General features: G+C 44.2%; 1 protein-coding gene across 12 annotated transcripts in view; it reads right to left on the bottom strand.

Moving 5' to 3' along the window:
* Positions 1 to 18,993, bottom strand: part of Mta3 (metastasis associated 1 family member 3) — a 139,644-nt gene that overhangs the window by 102,085 nt on the left and 18,566 nt on the right. For all 12 annotated transcript variants that reach the window (XR_003485776.2, XM_027417922.2, XM_027417917.2 and 9 more), the window contains exon 4: positions 6,048 to 6,174. Coding sequence is in view for 11 of the 12 variants with exons in the window: in XM_027417922.2 (XP_027273723.1) it covers positions 6,048 to 6,174 (127 nt within the window). In the remaining variant the exon portion in view is untranslated. The remainder of the gene's footprint in view (positions 1 to 6,047; positions 6,175 to 18,993) is intronic.

Here is an 18,993-nt window from a genome sequence, read left to right as displayed (position 1 = left end):
AGTTTAGCTCAGAATTCAAACAATCCTGTATTTCTCTCAAGACAACATCACACCGCCATAAGCATAAGTGAATTTTATGTGTATTTCCTGTTCATTACAGAACAAAAGGAGAGCATGGTGTGGCTATGTACGCCTTTAGCCCCTGTGCTTGGGAGGCAGAGGCAGAGGGATCTCTGAGTTCGATGCCGGCCTGGTCTATAGATCGAGTTCCAGGACAGTCAAGGCTACACAGAGAAACCCTGTTTCAAAAACACAAAAACAAAGAGGAAAAAGTGTGGTAGAAGGATGGCACAGTAGCAAACACTTCCCAGTGGTTGGAAAGTGGAGGCTGGCAGATCTTTAGGCCTCACTGGCAGGTGGCCTAGCCGCCTCGGTAAGCCTGAGGTCCCAGTGAGAGTTCCTGTCTCAGAAAACAAGGTATAGGACTGTAGAGAGCTCACTGGCTACGAAAACCTGAGCTCTATTCCCAGCAGCCATGGTGCATCACAACTGCCTCTAACTCCAGCTGAGAGAAGGAGGATTGAATCCTCCGCCATCACCCCCACACTCACCACACACAACACCCACCCTCACACAAAATAGTAAACATAAATAAATACATATTTTTAAAAAGGCAGCTCCTGAAGAACAATGTCCATGGCTGACATGCACACGTGTACATACAAAATATATGTTAGATACGATACATAATTTATGATATCATGATGTATAATTACATATGAAAGCCAGGCTTGATGTTCTAAATCCCAACACTCGGGAGGCATGAGCCATGGTGGAGCAACTCATTACACCCAAGCAGCTGGGCCTCCTGCTGAGTCAGAGACCCCATCTGCCTCAGTTTGCCTCCCCACTTAACTGCACGCATTTGAGACCAGTCTGGGGTTTACAGGAATTCTAAGGCAGCCTGAGCTACAGCAAGGCTGTATGAAAGGAAAAAGCTGAACACACCTTGAGCACCAGTGTCCCACCCTCACGAAAGAACTACAGCAACCCCTCCCACAAAGACCTCCTGTCGGTCTGACACATTTTCATTTCTCCCATCATGGCTGCTGTGAAATGCTCACAAGGTGGTTCTGTTTGACAACAGTCTATATAAAAGGAAACACCCTCCACCTAGTCCTCCGCTTTGTGGTCAATGTGGAAGTTTCATATATTGACTCCAAGTAAGTCATTTCTCCCCCAAAGTCCTGAGCAGCCTGTCTGTCGTACACCCCATCTTTAATTTTAATTCTAATGAGATTTAAATAAAATCCAATTCTAGTTGTCATTTTCAATCTCAAATTCTATGTAAGGTCAACTGTAAATGAAAAGAGATTATTATCTGCTGATGACTTCTATTTCCTTTAAGAATAAAAATTAAGGCTGGGATGTGGTGGCACATGCCCTTAATCTCAGCACTTGGGAGGCAGAAGCAGGAAGATCTCTGTAAGTTCGAGGCCAGCCTGGTCTATAGAGTGAGTTCCAAGACAGCCAGGGCTATTACACAGAGAAACCAGGTCTTGAAAAACCAAAAAAAAAAAAAAGAAAGAAAGAATAAAAATTAGGCAGCCTCTATGGAAGTTTCCAATTCTGAGTGGTCCTCGTACATAGTTCTCCACACTGGGGAGAAAGAGATACCGAGATGAATTTAGGTTTTCCTCAACAGTGGATCATCACCTCGATGCTGACCTCCAAGGAGATCTTGCAGTCTAAGGCGTGGTCTGAACAGAACTATTTAGGCAAATTTCACATAAGGTGCAAGATTTTAACAGCTGCTCAAGAGACGCTCAAAACTGAATTAAGACAGACAACTCCTCATTTGGAGTTGCCACATGGCATCCTTAGACAAAGACGTTTTGTACAGATGGTGGCTATAGCCATTTTTCTGCATGGAGACAGTGGCAGGGACGGCGATGTCTGGATTCTATTACTAACCTGACAAGTGACCAAAGGAGCCCCAGGCTATACCTGAAGCTCAGAGACTGTACACCTGGGTCTTCAAAACTTGTCATACTTCTGTCACCAAATTTAGGTTTGAAGCAGTTTCACGGACCCCTTTAAGAAAGCCGTATGGCTCAGCAGGTAAAGAAAGGCATTTGCCACCAGCTAAGCGGGACAACCTGAGTTTGACCATCTCTAGGACCCATATGGAGAAATGAGTGACTGACTCCCACAAGTCACGACCATACACACACTGTGGCATGCACATGCTCACAGACCCAGACTCACAATAAATAAATATATGTAAAAATAATTCCAGGGGCTGGAGAGATGGCTCAGAGGTTAAGAACACAGGTCCCGAGGTCCTGAGTTCAATTCCCAGCAACTACATGGTGGCTCACAACCATCCGTTATGAGATCTGGTACCCTCTTCTGGTGTGCAGATATACATGGAAGCAGAATGTTGTATACATAATAAATAAATAAAATCTAAAATAATAATAATAATTCCAATATAATAATAAAGACCCTCAGCTGGGCAAGCAGATGGCGGTCATGGCAGTAATCCCAGCACTAAGGAAGCTGAGATCACGAGGCCTGACAGGAGTTCCAGGTGAGACCTCTTATGGAGTAAAACCATCTTGAAGCAAACAAAACTTAGTAGCTATTTTTTTAAATAATAAAAACAGAACTGGACCCTGGATCCAATCCCAGGACTGGGAAGGTGGAGGAGATGAGTGACGACACCAATAATGATGATGAGTATGATGGCCAGCACAGCCAGAGTTAAACGAGGAGGAAGACAGGGCCCCTAAACTAGGGCAAAGGTCCACCAGCAAGGTATCTCCATCACTGTTCATGCTTTGCAACAAAAGACACAGGGAGAGCAAATATCCAGGTCCAAAACCTGTTACTAGAGGACAGACTGGGACCAACAACTACCATGTATCTAAGACAAGTTTTTTAGGACACTGAAGCCTAATTTCAAGGGCTGTGGTCCCGATCTCAGGGCAGGCTAGAACGAAAGAATTATCTCTTTCTAATTATGATTAGCTGTGCCACAGGCTGGGAAGAGACAGAATCATTACATGTCCCAGTGCTGTAATGAGAACTGTTAAAAAGCCAGGTTCAGTGCATCTGAGATGTGGAGAAGCCCAGGCCAGACACAGAAAGGACACATCCATAAAAACCAGGTTGAGAGGCTTACTTCCTGGTTTCCACATGCAGCTAGCGTTGTACCATCTTTTGGAATAATAACACAACTTATATGCTTAAATGGCTTTAAATTTAGATCTACCCAATTGACTTGAATCTAAGTAAGAATTATGTGAAGTTGACATAAAAAAAAAAAAAAAAAGCCTACCTTCTCAACAAGTGGCTTCAGAGATTGTGTGTTTTTCTCTAGCACTTGCTGTGTATGAGTCATTCGCGCTGAGAGTCTGCAGCTCGGAGTCAGGCAATATCTAAACGTGCAATTTATGAAGTGGGAGACCTAGGCAAGTACCTAATTGTTCTGTGCTTTGGCCCCCTCATCTGTAAACAGAGATAATAACGGATCTACCTACAGAGTCGCTGTGAGGATCAAATACATGAAAAGCAGCCCTACCATAAAAGGCTCAATAGCTGTTAGAACATGAACCACAGAAGCCCAGGTCATTTGTAACACTCATCACAGGAGCCCGTTAGCACAGCACAGAGATTGCTACATTTAGAAATGAGGCAAGTTCATATCAGCCTCCTCCAACTGTAACCGTGCTGCCCTCCTCAAACTTAGTAAACTCTCTGTCTGCTACAGATGAATGAAGGACTGCTCATCAATTGCAGGGTGTTTGTATAAAGAACACGCAGCATTTGCTGCATGCACGAAGACCTTTAGACATACACATAATACAACTTAATGTCGGAAAATAAACAATAACTGTTGGCATAACTATAAATCTTTGTGCTTTATAATACATGCATCTTAAAATCTATTATTAAAGGACCCAAGCCACAGTGTATGAGTGAAGGGTGCTGTCCTTGTCCTGCTCCTGCAGCCCTGAAAACGCACCAGACGGATGTGTACTGCTCACGCCCCATCCCACTCTGCTCAGACTGCTTAGAACAAGCCCTGGTATCACTGTCTCTCATTCCCGGTGGAGTCAGAGGGAACAAAGCATTGCTCCTGAGCCACACAGGGAGGCTTACAGCAAATGAGCATTAATGTTCACCTACTCCAGAGGGCTCGAGCATACTGCAGTCAGGCTTTCCCCACGTTCACTTCAGCAGGAAGGAAATTCTGGGCACTTGATTGTGTCCCTGAGAATAAAAAGTCAGCATTCACCAAATTACCCCTATAGCTGCCAAAGAACAATGGGGCTTCCGCAATTTTCTCCTTTTAAACAGATGCAGATAGGGCAGGACTTCAACACCAGCAAAATGTCAAGACCACTCTCCCGAGCACTTGTTCTACATCAGCATGTGGGCTGCTTAGCTAGGCTCTGTGCCTTGCTAGAGACTGCCCCAAACTGCCTTCAGCCATTTGCAAAGGGGAGACATAGAGGAGAAAGCACGGCTTTGCACCCCTCCCTCTCAACCCGGAAAACACAGAAAAAGGCATAAATGTCTCTTCAACATAATTCAAAGCATCGTCACTAGGTAAAGCCCTTGCATAAATGTCTTGATAATTATATTCCAATACACTCTCTCAGGCCTTATGGAAGATGAAAAACACCATTTTTCCATTCCAAGCAATCTGTTAAAGAAAACCAGCATTACTTGTAAACAGATTCCAAGCTATCAGAAGGGTAAATTAAAAATACACTTGTGTGTTTTGGATACATTCTTTAAACCATTTGTCAGATCCGTGTTTTAACAAGAATCTATGACTGGCCCCACAACTTCTTGAGCTCAAAATGAATCTTTATATTCTAGCTTCTTCCAGTTAAATAATTAGTGCCTATGGCGTTTTAGTATTTATTAGTTATGTACATCTTTAAGACAATCCCATCTGGGCATGGTGATGCATGCCAATAATCCCCACTACCTGGAGGGTAGAGGCAGGAGGATCAGGAGGTGAAGGCCAGCCTCAGCTACCTGATAATTTAAAGACCAGCCTGGGGTATAGGGGACCTCAAAAAAACATGCACAGGTAAAAAAAATAATGTATGACAATATCATAATGGAAACCATTATTGTGTAGAATTAATATATACTAATAAAAACTGAAAAAAAAAAGCTCACAGTATGTTTTCATGTTTTAGTCTTTGGGCACAATTATTTCCTTACATACCTAGTTTTCTTTCTGGAAATAGCCTGACAGGTGAAAAGACTTTCACATTACCTGGCCTGATCATATTTCCTAGAAGAGGACTTAAGTCACACAAAATATATCAACCCCTAAGGAAAACAACAGCAGGTGCTAAACTTTTCTGGAATCATTTGCTACCACATCCAGCTCTGCATCTATCTTTAATTCCTACCAGCAAATCAAAAAAGACCACCACCCCAGCACAGTCCTCTGGATTATAAAGTAAGGACTGGATCCTACCAATGCACAGAGCCAAGATCCTGAGCCCAGCTCAGTGGCAGATCACTTACTTGACTAGCATGTTCAAGGCTTCCATTGTCTTAAAGATGTACGAAAACACATCTGTGAGAGTTTTAAACTAAGCAAATGCACGGGGCTGGTGCCAGTCATAAGGAAATAAAGAGCAAGGTTTTCACCCCAGAGATACTCCCATGAAAATAAAAAGTCTTATATCCTCCAATGGCTAGAGTCACGTGTTTGCAAACTAAACCCTGTGTTCTTGTGTTTCTAGCCACTGTATCATTTGCAGGGATCTGAAGAAGCATTTCCCAAAGAGTATCTGCTAGATGTTGCTGTGTGTGATGCTAACAGAGACTCAAATACACTCTGAGTGATGAGGCAACAGAAAGATACCTCATCACTGTGGTGCCTGCTCAGGACTTCTGTATGCTAATGCACACGATAAATTCCGAGATCAGATCCTAGGATGAAGTTTGCAGGAGGCCACACTGAGCAAGATCTTGAAGAGAGTTCTAGAAGGGCTTCCAAGAAGGCTTTGGTCCAGGCTTTGGTCAGAGTGTGTCCAGGCACATTTTAGGGCAACTTCTAAAGGTCTCACCTGATATGTGTTGCAGGAAGGGATTCATACTGGCGGGATAGAAAGAGCTCCCTATGTTTCAACTGATGCTTCTGCTTCTCAGTCAAGTCAGCCTCAACCGTCATCTCCGTTTCTTCCTCCGTCTCTTCTACACAAACAAAACCGAAAGAAACCATCATTACAACTTGTGTCGCCTTTTGGGATATTAAAACAGAATGAATGCACAGGTCAAATTAGTATTTCATCATCTGATAATTTCTTCATGCTAATCACTTTTGAACTTCACATTAAACTTTTCATTGCAACCCCAGCCCTAAAATTAAGTTCTCTGGGCTGCCAAGGAAGAAGATAAACACCTCTGTTAAAAGGTTAAATGCAAATAATGGAAGAGGACACCCAATACCCTCTTCTGGCCTTTATGAAAACATACCTGAGAACACATGTGTGGGCACTCACACAGATACACACAAGTAAATTCCTCTAAAATAATAAGTAACATTAAAAGAAAATGACTGTTAAAATGGCAGCTAAGACATGAGTGTCGGTAGCATATGCCTGAAGCCCAATACTCAAGAGGCTGAGGCAGGAGGATGAGGAGTTCTAAGCTAGCCAGGGCTACAAAGTAAGAGCCGATCTCAAAATTCCTTAATTAAAATAAAATATAAATAGAGTTGGGTGTGGTGGCGCACGCCTTTGATCCCAGCACTGGGGAAGCAGCGGCAGGTGGATCTCTGTGAGTTCCAGCCCAGCCTGGTCTACAGAGTGAGTTCCAAGTCATCCAAGGTTACACAGAAAAACCCTGTCTCAAAAAACTAAAAAACAAATGAGAGAGGCAGAGACTAGAGGGGCAGTAGGGATGGGGACTAGGCAGCAGAACTTCCAATTGAACAACACAAATAATAAACCAACTGAAAGATTAGAATTGAGGAAATATCCTTAGAAATTAGGACCTGAAGAAGGAAATAAATAACTGAAAAACAGACAAACAAAACACTAGCCCAGCCATGGCGCTGGGAGTGCTGAGCATATAGGAAGCCCTGAGGTTGAGCACCAGGATGGCACAGGCCCCCAGTGAAGGTGTACACTGAACCCCAGCACTCAGAAAATGAAGGCAGGAGGTCAGAAAGGTCATCATGGACTATAGTCCACAGCCAGCATGGGATATAAGAGAACTGTCTCAAAAAACAAAGCCAATGGCCTGGGCCCAGCATCGGAGGGTCCCATACCCTGCTCTGTGTACACAGGAATCACATTTCTCACACTTCAACCTTTTTTTTTCTTGTATGAATACTATAAGCCAAATCATTTTTGGAGGGGGAAAACATACGTGTAATACCAGAGACTGAGGCAGGAGGCTGGAGCTCAAGGTCTACCTGGGCTTTATAGACTCTAGGCCCTGTTTCCAAAGCAAAAACAATGATGTGAAAACCATGAAGACCAACATTACACAAGGAAAAAAGAAATGCCCCAGAAAGAAACAGAAGAAAATGGCCATCTTTCTAACCATCTTTTTGTTCTTTTCTCTCCGCAGCAGGCATAGGAAGGAAGGGTTATTGGAAACCCTTGCCTTCCAGCACCCTCCACACACTTCATTCGTTTAAAAGTGACAATGTAAGAAACTGGTCAAGACTACTTGTTCCTGGTGAGCCTTGTGTTAAGATAGTGGTACAGTGCCACCCAAGAAGAAAGCAAATGATACCCGCCTAGAATTGTAATCGATTCTCCAGTCTGGGAGCAAAGAGGTCTTTTCGTCTACGCAACCAGCATTTATTAGGAGCTACTCAACAAGCAGGATAGGGACTGAGAAATGACTCCCAGCCGTGGCTGAGAGAAGCAGGGCCAGAGGCCATGAGCAAAAATGAAACAACAAGGTTTCATATGGTGTGTCTTGTCGATTAGTGAGGCTCCCTAGCCAGGTAACAGAAGCTGGCCTCAAACTCACTCACTTATACTTTACTACTGCTGTGACAGCACACAAACCAACAGCAACTTGGGGAAAGAAGGAGCCTATTTCACCCACACTTCCATGGAATGATGCGTCATTAGGCAAGACAGGGCAGGAACTCAAGACAGGGCAGAAATTGTTTGTTCTGTAACCAATAAAGCTTGCAGGGAGATCAGAGTGTACAGCTGGCCACTAGTTAGCCAGAGAGGCCAGGCAGTGGTGGCACACACCTTTAATCCCAGCACTAGGGAGGAGGAAACAGGAAGTGACATAGTTGGGCTGAGAGAGGAATTTAAGGCAGGCAGAGATAGGAGCTAACCCTTTTTTGGTCTGAGGATTTTGTAGAGGTAAGAACTCTATTGGCCCAGGTGTTGGTGGCTCACACCTTTAATCCTAGCACTCTGTGAGTTCAAGGCCAGCCTGGTCTCCAGAGAGAGTGCCAGGATAGGCTCCAAAGCTACACAGAAAAACCCTGTCTCGAAAAACCAAAAAGAACTCTATTGGCTGGCTGCTCTGCTTCTCTGATCTTTCCGCTTTCACCCCCTAATATCTGACTCCGGGTTTTATTATTAAGATCGTTAGAACTCATGCTACACAGAAAAAGCTGGAGACAGTGAAGCAGAGGAAACTGCTTACTGGCTTGCTCAGTCTGCTCTCTTATACAACTCAGGACCATCTGCCTAGGGGTAGCACCCCCTACAAGGGTTGTACCCTCCCACATCATTAAGAAAATGCCTGACAGACTTGACCACAGGCCAATCTTATGGAGGTTTTCTCCACTGAGATTCCCTCTTCCCAAAGGCCTCTAGCTTGCTGTGTCAAGTCAACAAAAACCAGCCAGCCCACTCACCATCCTCTCCTGAGTATTGATGTTTGGTGTTTACTACCACACCTGGGACATAATCTTTTTTTTTTTTTTTTTTTGACATTACATTTAATATCTTTAAAGAGAAAGGGACACCAATATCATTTACAGACAAAATTCTGATTACTTTGAACTACACAACTTAAAAAACAACTCCTCTGGAGGCTCACTGGTCCCTTGCAGCCTCACCTGGAGCCGACTGTGTGGCTATGGGGGATATCGGGAGTGCAGTGACTCAATGAGCTGCAGGACACAGGAAGAGGGCAGGAAGCACGACTTGGAACACCTGGCTTCACACCGAACCCTTAACCCTTAATCAGAGGTGCCACGCAGACAGACAACAATATATCTAATTGTCACAATTCTTATTTCGGGGCCCAGTACCATAGAAGCCATTTTATCAAACACAATTCCCCACAATTCTTTTTTTTTTTTTTAATTGCAAGAGGGCCTGTCGTCTCCCTAATTTCAGATTTTAAAGATCTAAATTGAAAACATGCCTGGGAAACAGATTGGTTTTATGTGGGCTCAGGGGGGTCATGGTATGTGCCACGAAGCTTTGATGCCACGGGTTCCAATCCCTGGGACCCCACATAATGGAAGGAGAAAAGTGATGCCGCCACATTGTCCTCTGACCTCCATATATGTGTCGAGGTAGACACGGGAATATACACCACACACACACAGTACCGGTGTAATAAAAGTCTCACTGTAAGGATTCAGGCATGATGCTTGCCTGTCCCTGTCACGTGGCAAAGTGCATTCAGGCAGTGCCCTGGTCAGCCCAGGGTTCCACGATTGCATAGTCTGCACGACACAGGTGCAAGGGACCCTTTAAAAGAAAGACCCCGCCCACTTATCTTTCTGGCTGTCTTTCTTGCTGTTCCTCTGGGGCAGACAGGACTTTTCCTGTCTCCCTTTTCTCTTCTGTCCTCTCTCAGTCTCTTTACCTCTTTTCTCTTTCCTTCCCTTCCCTCCCCTTTCTAATAAAACTTCTCATTAAGCTGTCTGCCTGATGTGTTTGTCCCCCACGCCGGTCACCTTCGCCTGCCATGGAATCCGCCAAGGTCCCCACGAAAGGTCCCACTTGAGCTTTATCAGAACACTCACCATGCTCAAACAAAGAACAAGGCAAATCGCAAATCGCCTGCGCTGGTGGCGCACGCCTTTAATCCCACCACTCAGGAGGTAGAGGCAGGTGGATCCCTGTGAGTTCGAAGCCAGCCTGGTCTACAGCGGGAGTTCCAGGACAGCCTCCAAAGCAATACAGAGAAACCCTGTCTTGGGGGAAAAAAAAAAAGAACAAGGCAAATCACGATGGCTTGGATGTTCTTTCTGATGACACACACAAAGAGAAGCACAGCACCAAAAGGAACACTCAGCAGGTCTAATAACGTCTCACCAGTGGGGATCGATAGAATTATGACTGCACTGGCACTATTAGCACGGCAAATACCACATACAGAATTAGGCTCTTTCCCTAACTGTAATTTGATAAATTGTTGTTCTAAAAGATATGGCTAGCTGAATTCTAATGGTGCCCGCACAGCAAAAAGCACCAATACATATAGCAACAACAGCACCTTTTTTATTGTTTTGGTTGGGGTATTTTTTGGCTCTGTTCTTGTTTTTTAGACAGGATCTTACTTTGTAGCCCTGGCTGGCCTGGAACTCTCTATGTACACCAGGTTGGCCTTGAACCCACAAAGATCTGCCTGCCTCTGCCTCCCAAGTGTGTGTGTGTGTGTGTGTGTGTGTGTGTGTGTTGTATGTTTGTATGTATGTATTGTGTAAATGTTTGTGTGTATGTGTATATATTTGTATGTATGTATGTTTCTAGCAGAAGCTGGTTTGGAATTCACTATATAGTCCAGGCTGACCTTAACTTAAGATATTCCTCCTCCCTCAGTTTACCAAATGCTTTTTGGTTTTTGGGTTGTTTTTATTTTTGGGGTGTGTGTGGGGGGGGTTGTGTGTGTGGGTGGGTGTGTGGTCATGAGGACAAAACACAGGATCTGAGCTCCTGAGCAAGCACTCTACCACTGAGCTATACACCCACTAAAATTTTGTTTGTTTTAGTTTTGGTTTGATTTTTTTAAGACAGGGTCTCACTATGTAGCTCTGGCTGTCCTAGAATTCACTCTGTAGACCAGGCTGGCCTCCAACTCACAAAGATCTGCCTGCCTCTGCCTCCCAAGTGTTGGTATCAAAGGAATGCACACCACTACTCCTGGCTCTCTCTCTCTCTCTCTCTCTCTCTCTCTCTCTCTCTCTCTCTCTCTCTCTGGGCTGAGGGAGATAGTTCAGTGGTTAAGAGCAGTGTCTGCTCTTCCAGAAGACCCAGGTTTGATTGTCAGCACCCACAAGGTGTTTCCCAACCATCTGCAATGTCAGTTCCAAGAGATGTAAAGCAAGGCCTTCCAGCCTCCATAGGCACAAAGCCCAGGCATACATAACCAAACACCGATACACATAAAACAATTTTTAATTAAAAATAGTGTGTGTGTGTGTGTGTGTGTGTGTGTGTGTGTGTGTGTGTGTGCGCGCGCGCACGCGCGCGCAAGTGTGTAAGAGTAAGGAGTGTATGCCACAGTGTACACTCGGGGGGTCAAAGACAACTTTAGGGAGCAAGTTTTCTCCTTCCACTATAGGATCTGAGGATCACGCTCAGATCCTCAACCTGCTTGTGTGGCAAGTGTTTTCCCCACTGAAAGATCCTGCCAGCTCTTAAATCTTATTTTCTTATACAACCCAAAGTACAGGCTGGAAAGTTCTAACAGCTGCTAAGTACAACGTAACCACTATAGAAAATCACCACAGACTCATGGAAACATACACTGTACTCCCAACACAACAGACAGGAAGAAGGTCATGCCAGTTCACTACATACTGAGTTCGAGACTAACCTGGGGTACACAGAGAGACACTGTCTCAAAAAAAAACACAAAGAAATAGCAAAGATAATAATACATTTAACGCTAAGCAGTGGTGGCACATGCCTTTAATCTCAGTGCTGGGAGGCAGAGGCAGGTGGATCTCTGTTGAGTTCAAGGCCAGCCTGGTCTACAGAGGAAGTTCCAGGATAACCTGTTACACAGAGAAAACCTGTCTCAAAACAACAACAACAACAAAAAAAAAAACAACCAAACACATTTAACAAATGGCTGAACTTGTACCCTAAAACAACATTGCCAAAGACCAAATCAACTGAGAAACAACCCATGTTCACTGTTGGAAGATTGAACATTACTTGAAAAGGCAGTAAATTCCCAAGTTGATCTACATGTGAGAGCCACTCCTAATGCAATTCCAATTGCCTTTTTCATTAAAATTAACACAGATCTGATCATTCACATGGGCATTTAAGAATGTATAGTAGCCAAAATAATGAGTAAGAACAAACTTAAGGTACATTTCAACCCTACATCGACAGGGACTGTGGACCCAGCGTAAATGCAGACAGATGGGAGAACAGAGGACAGCTAACAGTGCAGCGCCTGAACATACAACCCAGGCAACCAGGACCAGTCCTCCGAGGGAAAATAGACAATACATCCTTTGGCAAATGGTGCTGAGACAACTAGATACCCATGTGCAAGAGAATAAGCTGACTGTGGACTTCCACACCTCAAACAATGCACCAAAATGAATTCAAGATACACCAAAGGGCTAAATGTAAGAGCTAAGAATCAAAATACAACAGGCATCCCCATGACCTGTTAGATCAGGAAATGGTATCTTAGTCACTATATGCAAAAGCAGAAACAAGAAAAACAAGTAGAAAAATTGAACTTCATATTAAAATATGTGCGCTAAATGGATAAGAGAGAGAAAAGAGAAGGACATACACACACACACACACACACACACACACACACACACACAGAGAGAGAGAGAGAGAGAGAGAGAGAGAGAGAGAGAGAGAGAGAGAGATGCCTGAAGTTTGCCTGGCCTATGAGTATCAGCTTCAGGAAAATAGGTGGAGTGTGATTGTGATGGTTTGAATAAGAATGACCCCACAGGCTCCCGAGTGCTGGAATTAAAGGCGTGTGCCACCATGTTCTGCCAGCAATTTTTTAAACAAACCAAAAGCACACATCCCATTAGCAGGAAGACTGAAGCACTCACATGCCACCCAGTCTCTGCAGAACTCTGTGGCAGGTGCATGGGAGAACTGGCAAGCAGCTGGATGCCAGTTCAATGTCATTTTGAACGTTTTTTTCTGACCTCACAGACCCTACTGAGGGGAGAGCAATGCACAGGAAGTAAGTCAACCTTGAAAAGAAAACCCTTGGCTGGAGCACAGATGTTTCACTTTCCAGCTCTAAGAAGACTTTCTCCAAAAATGTTCCTTTCACACAGTGAGTTACAATGACTCATCAGTTGTTCTCCATCGAGTTAGGATCCCATCAAAAATTTAAGCTATTTCTGCTTTACATTTATTCAAAGAACTCTGCATCTGGCAAAGGCTACCCAATCTTATAATAAATCAAAGTCCATCTGGAATGTTGTAGCCTTAGCATGCCACCATGCAACTTTCCACTTGCTACAAGCTGTGAAACTTAAGAAACAAAATAAAAAAACTAGAAGTGTCTTAGTTGGGATTTCAATTGCTGTGATAGAACACCATGACTGAAAGCAACTCGGAGAGGCTCAGGTCAGACTAAGGGAAGTCAGGACAGGAACTCAAGCAGGGAAGGAACCTGGAGCCAGGAACTGAAGCTGAGGCCATGGAGGTGTGCTGCTTATTGGCCTGCTTTCTTATAACACCCAGGACCACCTGCCCATGGATGGCACTGCCCACAGAGGGCCAAACCCTCTCCCATCAATCATTAATCAAGAAAAAGGGACACCAACCAATTTAATCAAGGTCTTTTCTCAGTTGTAGTTCCCTCCTCTCAGGTAACTGTAGGCTTGTGTCAAGATGACAAAAGCTAACCACTACTATCTTAGCTTCCTCCCAGAGCATCCTCCCAGCACCACCCTCCTCCCAGAGCATCCTCTTTCCAGTACCATCTTCCCAGTACCACCCTCCTCCCAGAGCATCCTCCTGCCAGCACCATCCTCCCAGAGCTTCCTCCCACAGCATTCTCCTCCTGGATTTACTACCAACACTGTCTTCCCTGAGCACAAATGAACATTTCTTCCCAGAACAAAACCAAGAAAAAGATCTATGTGGGTGTCTGAGTTAGGAGTTCTGTTGTTGTGAAGAGACACCACAACCATGGCAATTCCTATAAAGGAAAACATTTAGTTTGGGCTGGCTTATGGTTTCAGAGGTTTAGTACACTATTGGCATGGCAGCATGCAGGTAGACATGGTATTAGAGAAAGAGCTGAGAGTTCTATATCTTGATTAATAGGCAGCAAGCAGAGAACTATCTACACACTGGGCATAGCTTAAGCATATATAAGACCTCCAAGAATGTCCCCACCCGACAGTGACACACTTCCTATAAACAGGCCATACATACTCCAGTAAGGTCACACCTCCTATCAGTGTCACTCCTTATGAGCCAAGCACCCAGACACACAGGTCTAAGAGGGCCATACCTATTCAAACCACCAGGGTGTAGTTCCACATGCCTATAATCCCACCACTCGACATGCAGAGGCACGAAAGATTTCTGTGAGTTCAAGACCAGCCATAGTCAATTCCAGGATAGTCAGGACAACAATTTCCAGTACCCACATGTGGACCCAGCTCCATAAAGTTCTCCTGATGGTCACACATGAACCAGGGCACATACATACAAATAAATAAATGTTTAAAAAGAAGAACTTAAAATGGAAGGGAGATATTTAAATAAGGGAGAGAGAAAGGTTGCACAGAAAGAGGGCGGAGGAGGAATAAATAACACTAGAATGTTTGAAAAAACCTATTTTTTCATAAGCTTAATGATATCTACATCATGTGTATAAACACACACACATACATAGAGAGAGAGAGAGAGAGAGAGAGAGAGAGGGAGAGAGAGAGAGATTTATTATTAAAGGGTGACAATACTCCCCCAGGAGCCATAGAGAAACAAAAATCCCAGCGACAGAAAAGGGACACCTCACTTTGTTAGTCAGGGTGGTTCAAGAGACCCCCCCCCCAAAAAAAAAATTAAAACAATATAGGCTATTGCTATTGCTCTTGGCTGCCTCCCAGATCTTGAAGGTAAGACTCTATGGCTGAAGACGCCACACACTCTGGTCACATGACTTGGCAGAATCTAGCAGCTGTGACCTTGAAGCCTCCTCCCTGGGGGCTAGCTCCCAAAGAATTGGCAGACACTATACAAACTGCCAAAGGAGAAAAGCAGTCAATAGCCATACTCAGCTGTGAAGCTTTCAATCCTAAGAAGCTAGCCCTAAACATATGTACATATGAGCAACACAAATTGGATTCTGATGGGGGTTGTCCTTCTTATATATCTTTCTTTTATTGGTTAATGAATAAAACACTGTTTGGCTAAAGGCCAGGCAGGAAGATTAGGTGGGGCTCCCAGAGGAGGAGAATTCTGGGAAGTATAGGTAGACAGGAGACATCATGTAGAGCCCAGGAAGAGAGAGAGGATATTCAAGGCATTCTCCAGTAAGCCAAGACCATGTGGAAATACATACACTAATAGAAATGGGCTAATAATTAAGACAGAGGGCAGGGCATTGGTGGCGCACGCCTTCGAGGCCAGCATGGTCTCCAGAGCAAGTGCCAGGATAGACTCCAAAGCTACACAGAGAAACCCTGTCTCGAAAAACCAAAAATAATAAAATAATAATAATAATAATAATAATAATAATAATAAAGACAGAGCTAGCCAATAAGAAGGCTACGCCCAGCCAACAGTTTTATAACTGATATAGCATCTGTGTGTTTATCTGGGGCTGAAGGGCGGCAAGACCAGCCTGGACAAAGAACCTCTCATAACAGGACTCAGTAGGGTGTGTGTGTGTGTGTGTGTGTGTGTGTGTGTGTGTGTGTGTGTGTAAAACAATAATAATTGTTAAAATGGTCATGAATTTAAGAAGGAGCTGGGAAAGTGAGAGGTAGGGTGAAAATGATATAAATAATATATTAGTGTGTGAAATTCTCCAAAAACATCACAACTTAGATTTAAAAAATAAAACAAGTTCCTGTTTTGATAAAAAGCTCCTCAGAATTGCCAGCCCCCATTCAGATAAAAATTGAACTTGAGTGGTTATAAATCTAAGCATCAACCACACCATGTTTTTCCATGGAAGCCATGTCCTCCCTTCTACCTGACCTCAAAGTAAAAATACAGACAGGAAAGTTTGCCTGCCTGTGGCTATCACTCTGGGTTCCAGGAAAGAGCTTGGACACACTTTTTGGAACAGCAAGTGGTAGAATGTACATAGAGGAGCTCCTGAAGCAAGGTGGAAGATACTAGCATAGCTTGAAGTGCAGCAGAGGTTTCCCTGGATCCCTGTGTGGACCACCACCTAGAAGGAAAAGGGGGTCAGGAAGCTGGCCCTTGCCCTCCCTGAGTGGAGAACACAAGCTCCAGGTAGGATGGCCTGGGTCCTATCTGGGCTAACAAAATCCACACCTCAGTCACCTCATTTACACACTCTAAAGTCCTGTGAAAACTGAGGGCAGCCAGTTAGCTACCTTAGGCTTCACATGACCCAGATGCAGCAGCATGGTCTGGCCTGTTCTGCGCTACCTTAAGGACAAAGGTTTAAGAGCCTGCAGAGCACGGGACACACCAGCATTCTGGGAGGCTGAGGCTGGAAGATTGCCATGAGTTTGAAGCTAGCTGGCCTACTCAATGAGTTCCAGGACAGCCAAGACTACATAGAGAGGGTCTGTCTTAAAAAAAAAAAAGAAAGGAAGGAAGAGGAGGGAGTCTCCAGCTTGCTATGGACGGCTGTAATATAACACAAACACCTATGAAAATTCAGCGAGTTACACACTTTTCCCATCTACTGCATTTCATACAGCAATTTAAGTCTAAAATGCAACTGCTTCTGCCTCTAGACAAATGGAAGTAACAAAGGCCAGATCTATCTACCAGAAACAAAATAATTAACTAATTAATGAACACAAAACATAAAGCATTACTTCTTCCAACACTGGGCCACTGAACATTCGATGATCAAGAATGGGGGGAGATCCCTGGGACACAGGAAACGAGTGAGGTAAACCTGATACTCACCTTACTCAATGTCTTACAGAACGGGTTGGGGGGTCGGAGAGATGGCTCAGAGGTTAAGACCACTGGCTGCTCTTCCAGAGGACCTATGTTGCATTCCCAGCAACCACATACAACCCACAACCATCTGTAACTCCTACACCCTCCTCTGGTCTCCACAGGCATGGAACGCATATGTTTCGCAAGCTTAGATGCAGGCAAAACACCCACAAATATAAAGTAAAAAGTTTAAATATGACAGGGAGGGACAGAAAGGCAGGACCTGGCAGGCAGAATGCCCCCTAACAAGAAAACAACTCAGAAACAGAGCTCCAGAGAGGAGGGACCCTAGAGGCCTGCAGAACGTCCTCCAGGAGCACACGTGTGCAGAAAATAACAGAAGCCAGGTCAGCAACCGTCGGAGAGACTGAGGAAGGAACTATGCCTGAACTCACACCGGGCTGTGACAAACATTTCTTAACCGACTGAATACTGGAAATAGACTCCATGCACAGCGCACTGGGCAGAAAACACAGAAAGAGGAATTAAGCCCTAGGCAGACACAGCTCTGTACCTGCTTACAAAGTAGCAACAAGACAACCAAGATAACTGCATCCGTAACCAAGGTTCAAGTGACTTACAGGAATACACTGTCCACAGACATGGGACACAGTTGTACAAGGGAGAACTGCTTGGGCAACATACAGAGTATGTGTCCCTTTCAATGTGTGTAGGTATTTGCTTGTATGTGTGTGTGTGTGTGTGTGTGTGTGTGTGTGTGTGTGTGTGTGTGTGTGTGCCTGGTACACTCAGAGACCAAAAGACAGCATCTCATCCCCTGGAACTGGAGATACAAGTGGTTGTGAGCCACTGTGTGGGTGTTGAGTACCAAACCTGGGTCCTCTCTAGAACAGCAAGTACTCTTAATTGCTGAGCTATCTCTCCAGACCAGAAACCCTGCCTCTAAAGTGTAGGGAGACACCTTACACTAAAGTATAATTTTTGTAAATACCTAAAACTGTAGAATGACCATACTAAATGCTGGCCAAGTTGTGAAGAAACTTAGAGCTTGGCCTCCGCTGCTAGAGGGAGTAAATGTACGATGATAAAAAAAAAAATCACTCCCACAAACAGCTTGCAGTGTCTTTCAAAAATTAAAAACAAAACAAAACTGGGTGGCACACATTTGAAATTCCAGCACTCAGAACCCCGAGGTAGGAGAACTGTGAGTTTGAGACCAGCATAGGCTACAGAGTGAAAACCAATCTCAAAAAAACAAAAAAAACAGAGCCACTAAGATGGTTTAGCGTGTAAAGGTGTTTGCTATACAAGCCTGATACATGGAGTTTAATTCCCAGAACCCATGTAAAGGTATGGATGGAGAGAATCAACTCCACAAAGTTGTCCTCTGATCACATGCATGCACATACATCCTCTCCCCCAACACACACAAAGGACTTCAAGGTAAAATTACCATATCATGTAAAAAGCTATTTTACTTCAACCCAAGAGAAAGGCCATCTACAGATGAAAGGACAAGTCATTATATTCACATAATGGACTACTCTGTCACTAAAAAGTTAAAAGAAAAATAAACTATTAAGAGTTACCCTATGAGCCAGGTGGTAATGGTACATACCTTATTCCCAGCACTTAGGAAGCAGAGGCAAGCAGATCTCTGAATTCAAGGCCAGCCTGGTCTACAGAGTGAATTCCAGGATAGACAGGACTATACAGAGAAACCCTGCCTCAAAAATCAAAAAACAAAGAGAGTTGCCCTATGAACCTTTAATCCTAGTACTCAGGCAGAGACCTGTGAGTTCGAGGCCAGCCTGGTCTACATAGAGAATTCCAGGACAGCCAAAGCTATAGAGAAAGACCCTGTCTCAAAAGGGGGTGGGAAGTGACCTATGACCAAGCATCTTGGCATAGACCTCTAATCATAGCACTCAGGAGGCAAAGGTAGTCCAGCCAAGGATACACAGTGAGACCCTATCTCAAAAGAGTTGCCCTAGAGGTT

The sequence above is a fragment of the Cricetulus griseus genome, chromosome 5, assembly GCF_003668045.3.
Source record: "Cricetulus griseus strain 17A/GY chromosome 5, alternate assembly CriGri-PICRH-1.0, whole genome shotgun sequence".
Classification (NCBI taxonomy): Eukaryota; Metazoa; Chordata; class Mammalia; order Rodentia; family Cricetidae; genus Cricetulus; species Cricetulus griseus.
This window is presented reverse-complemented; position numbering and strand designations above follow the sequence as displayed.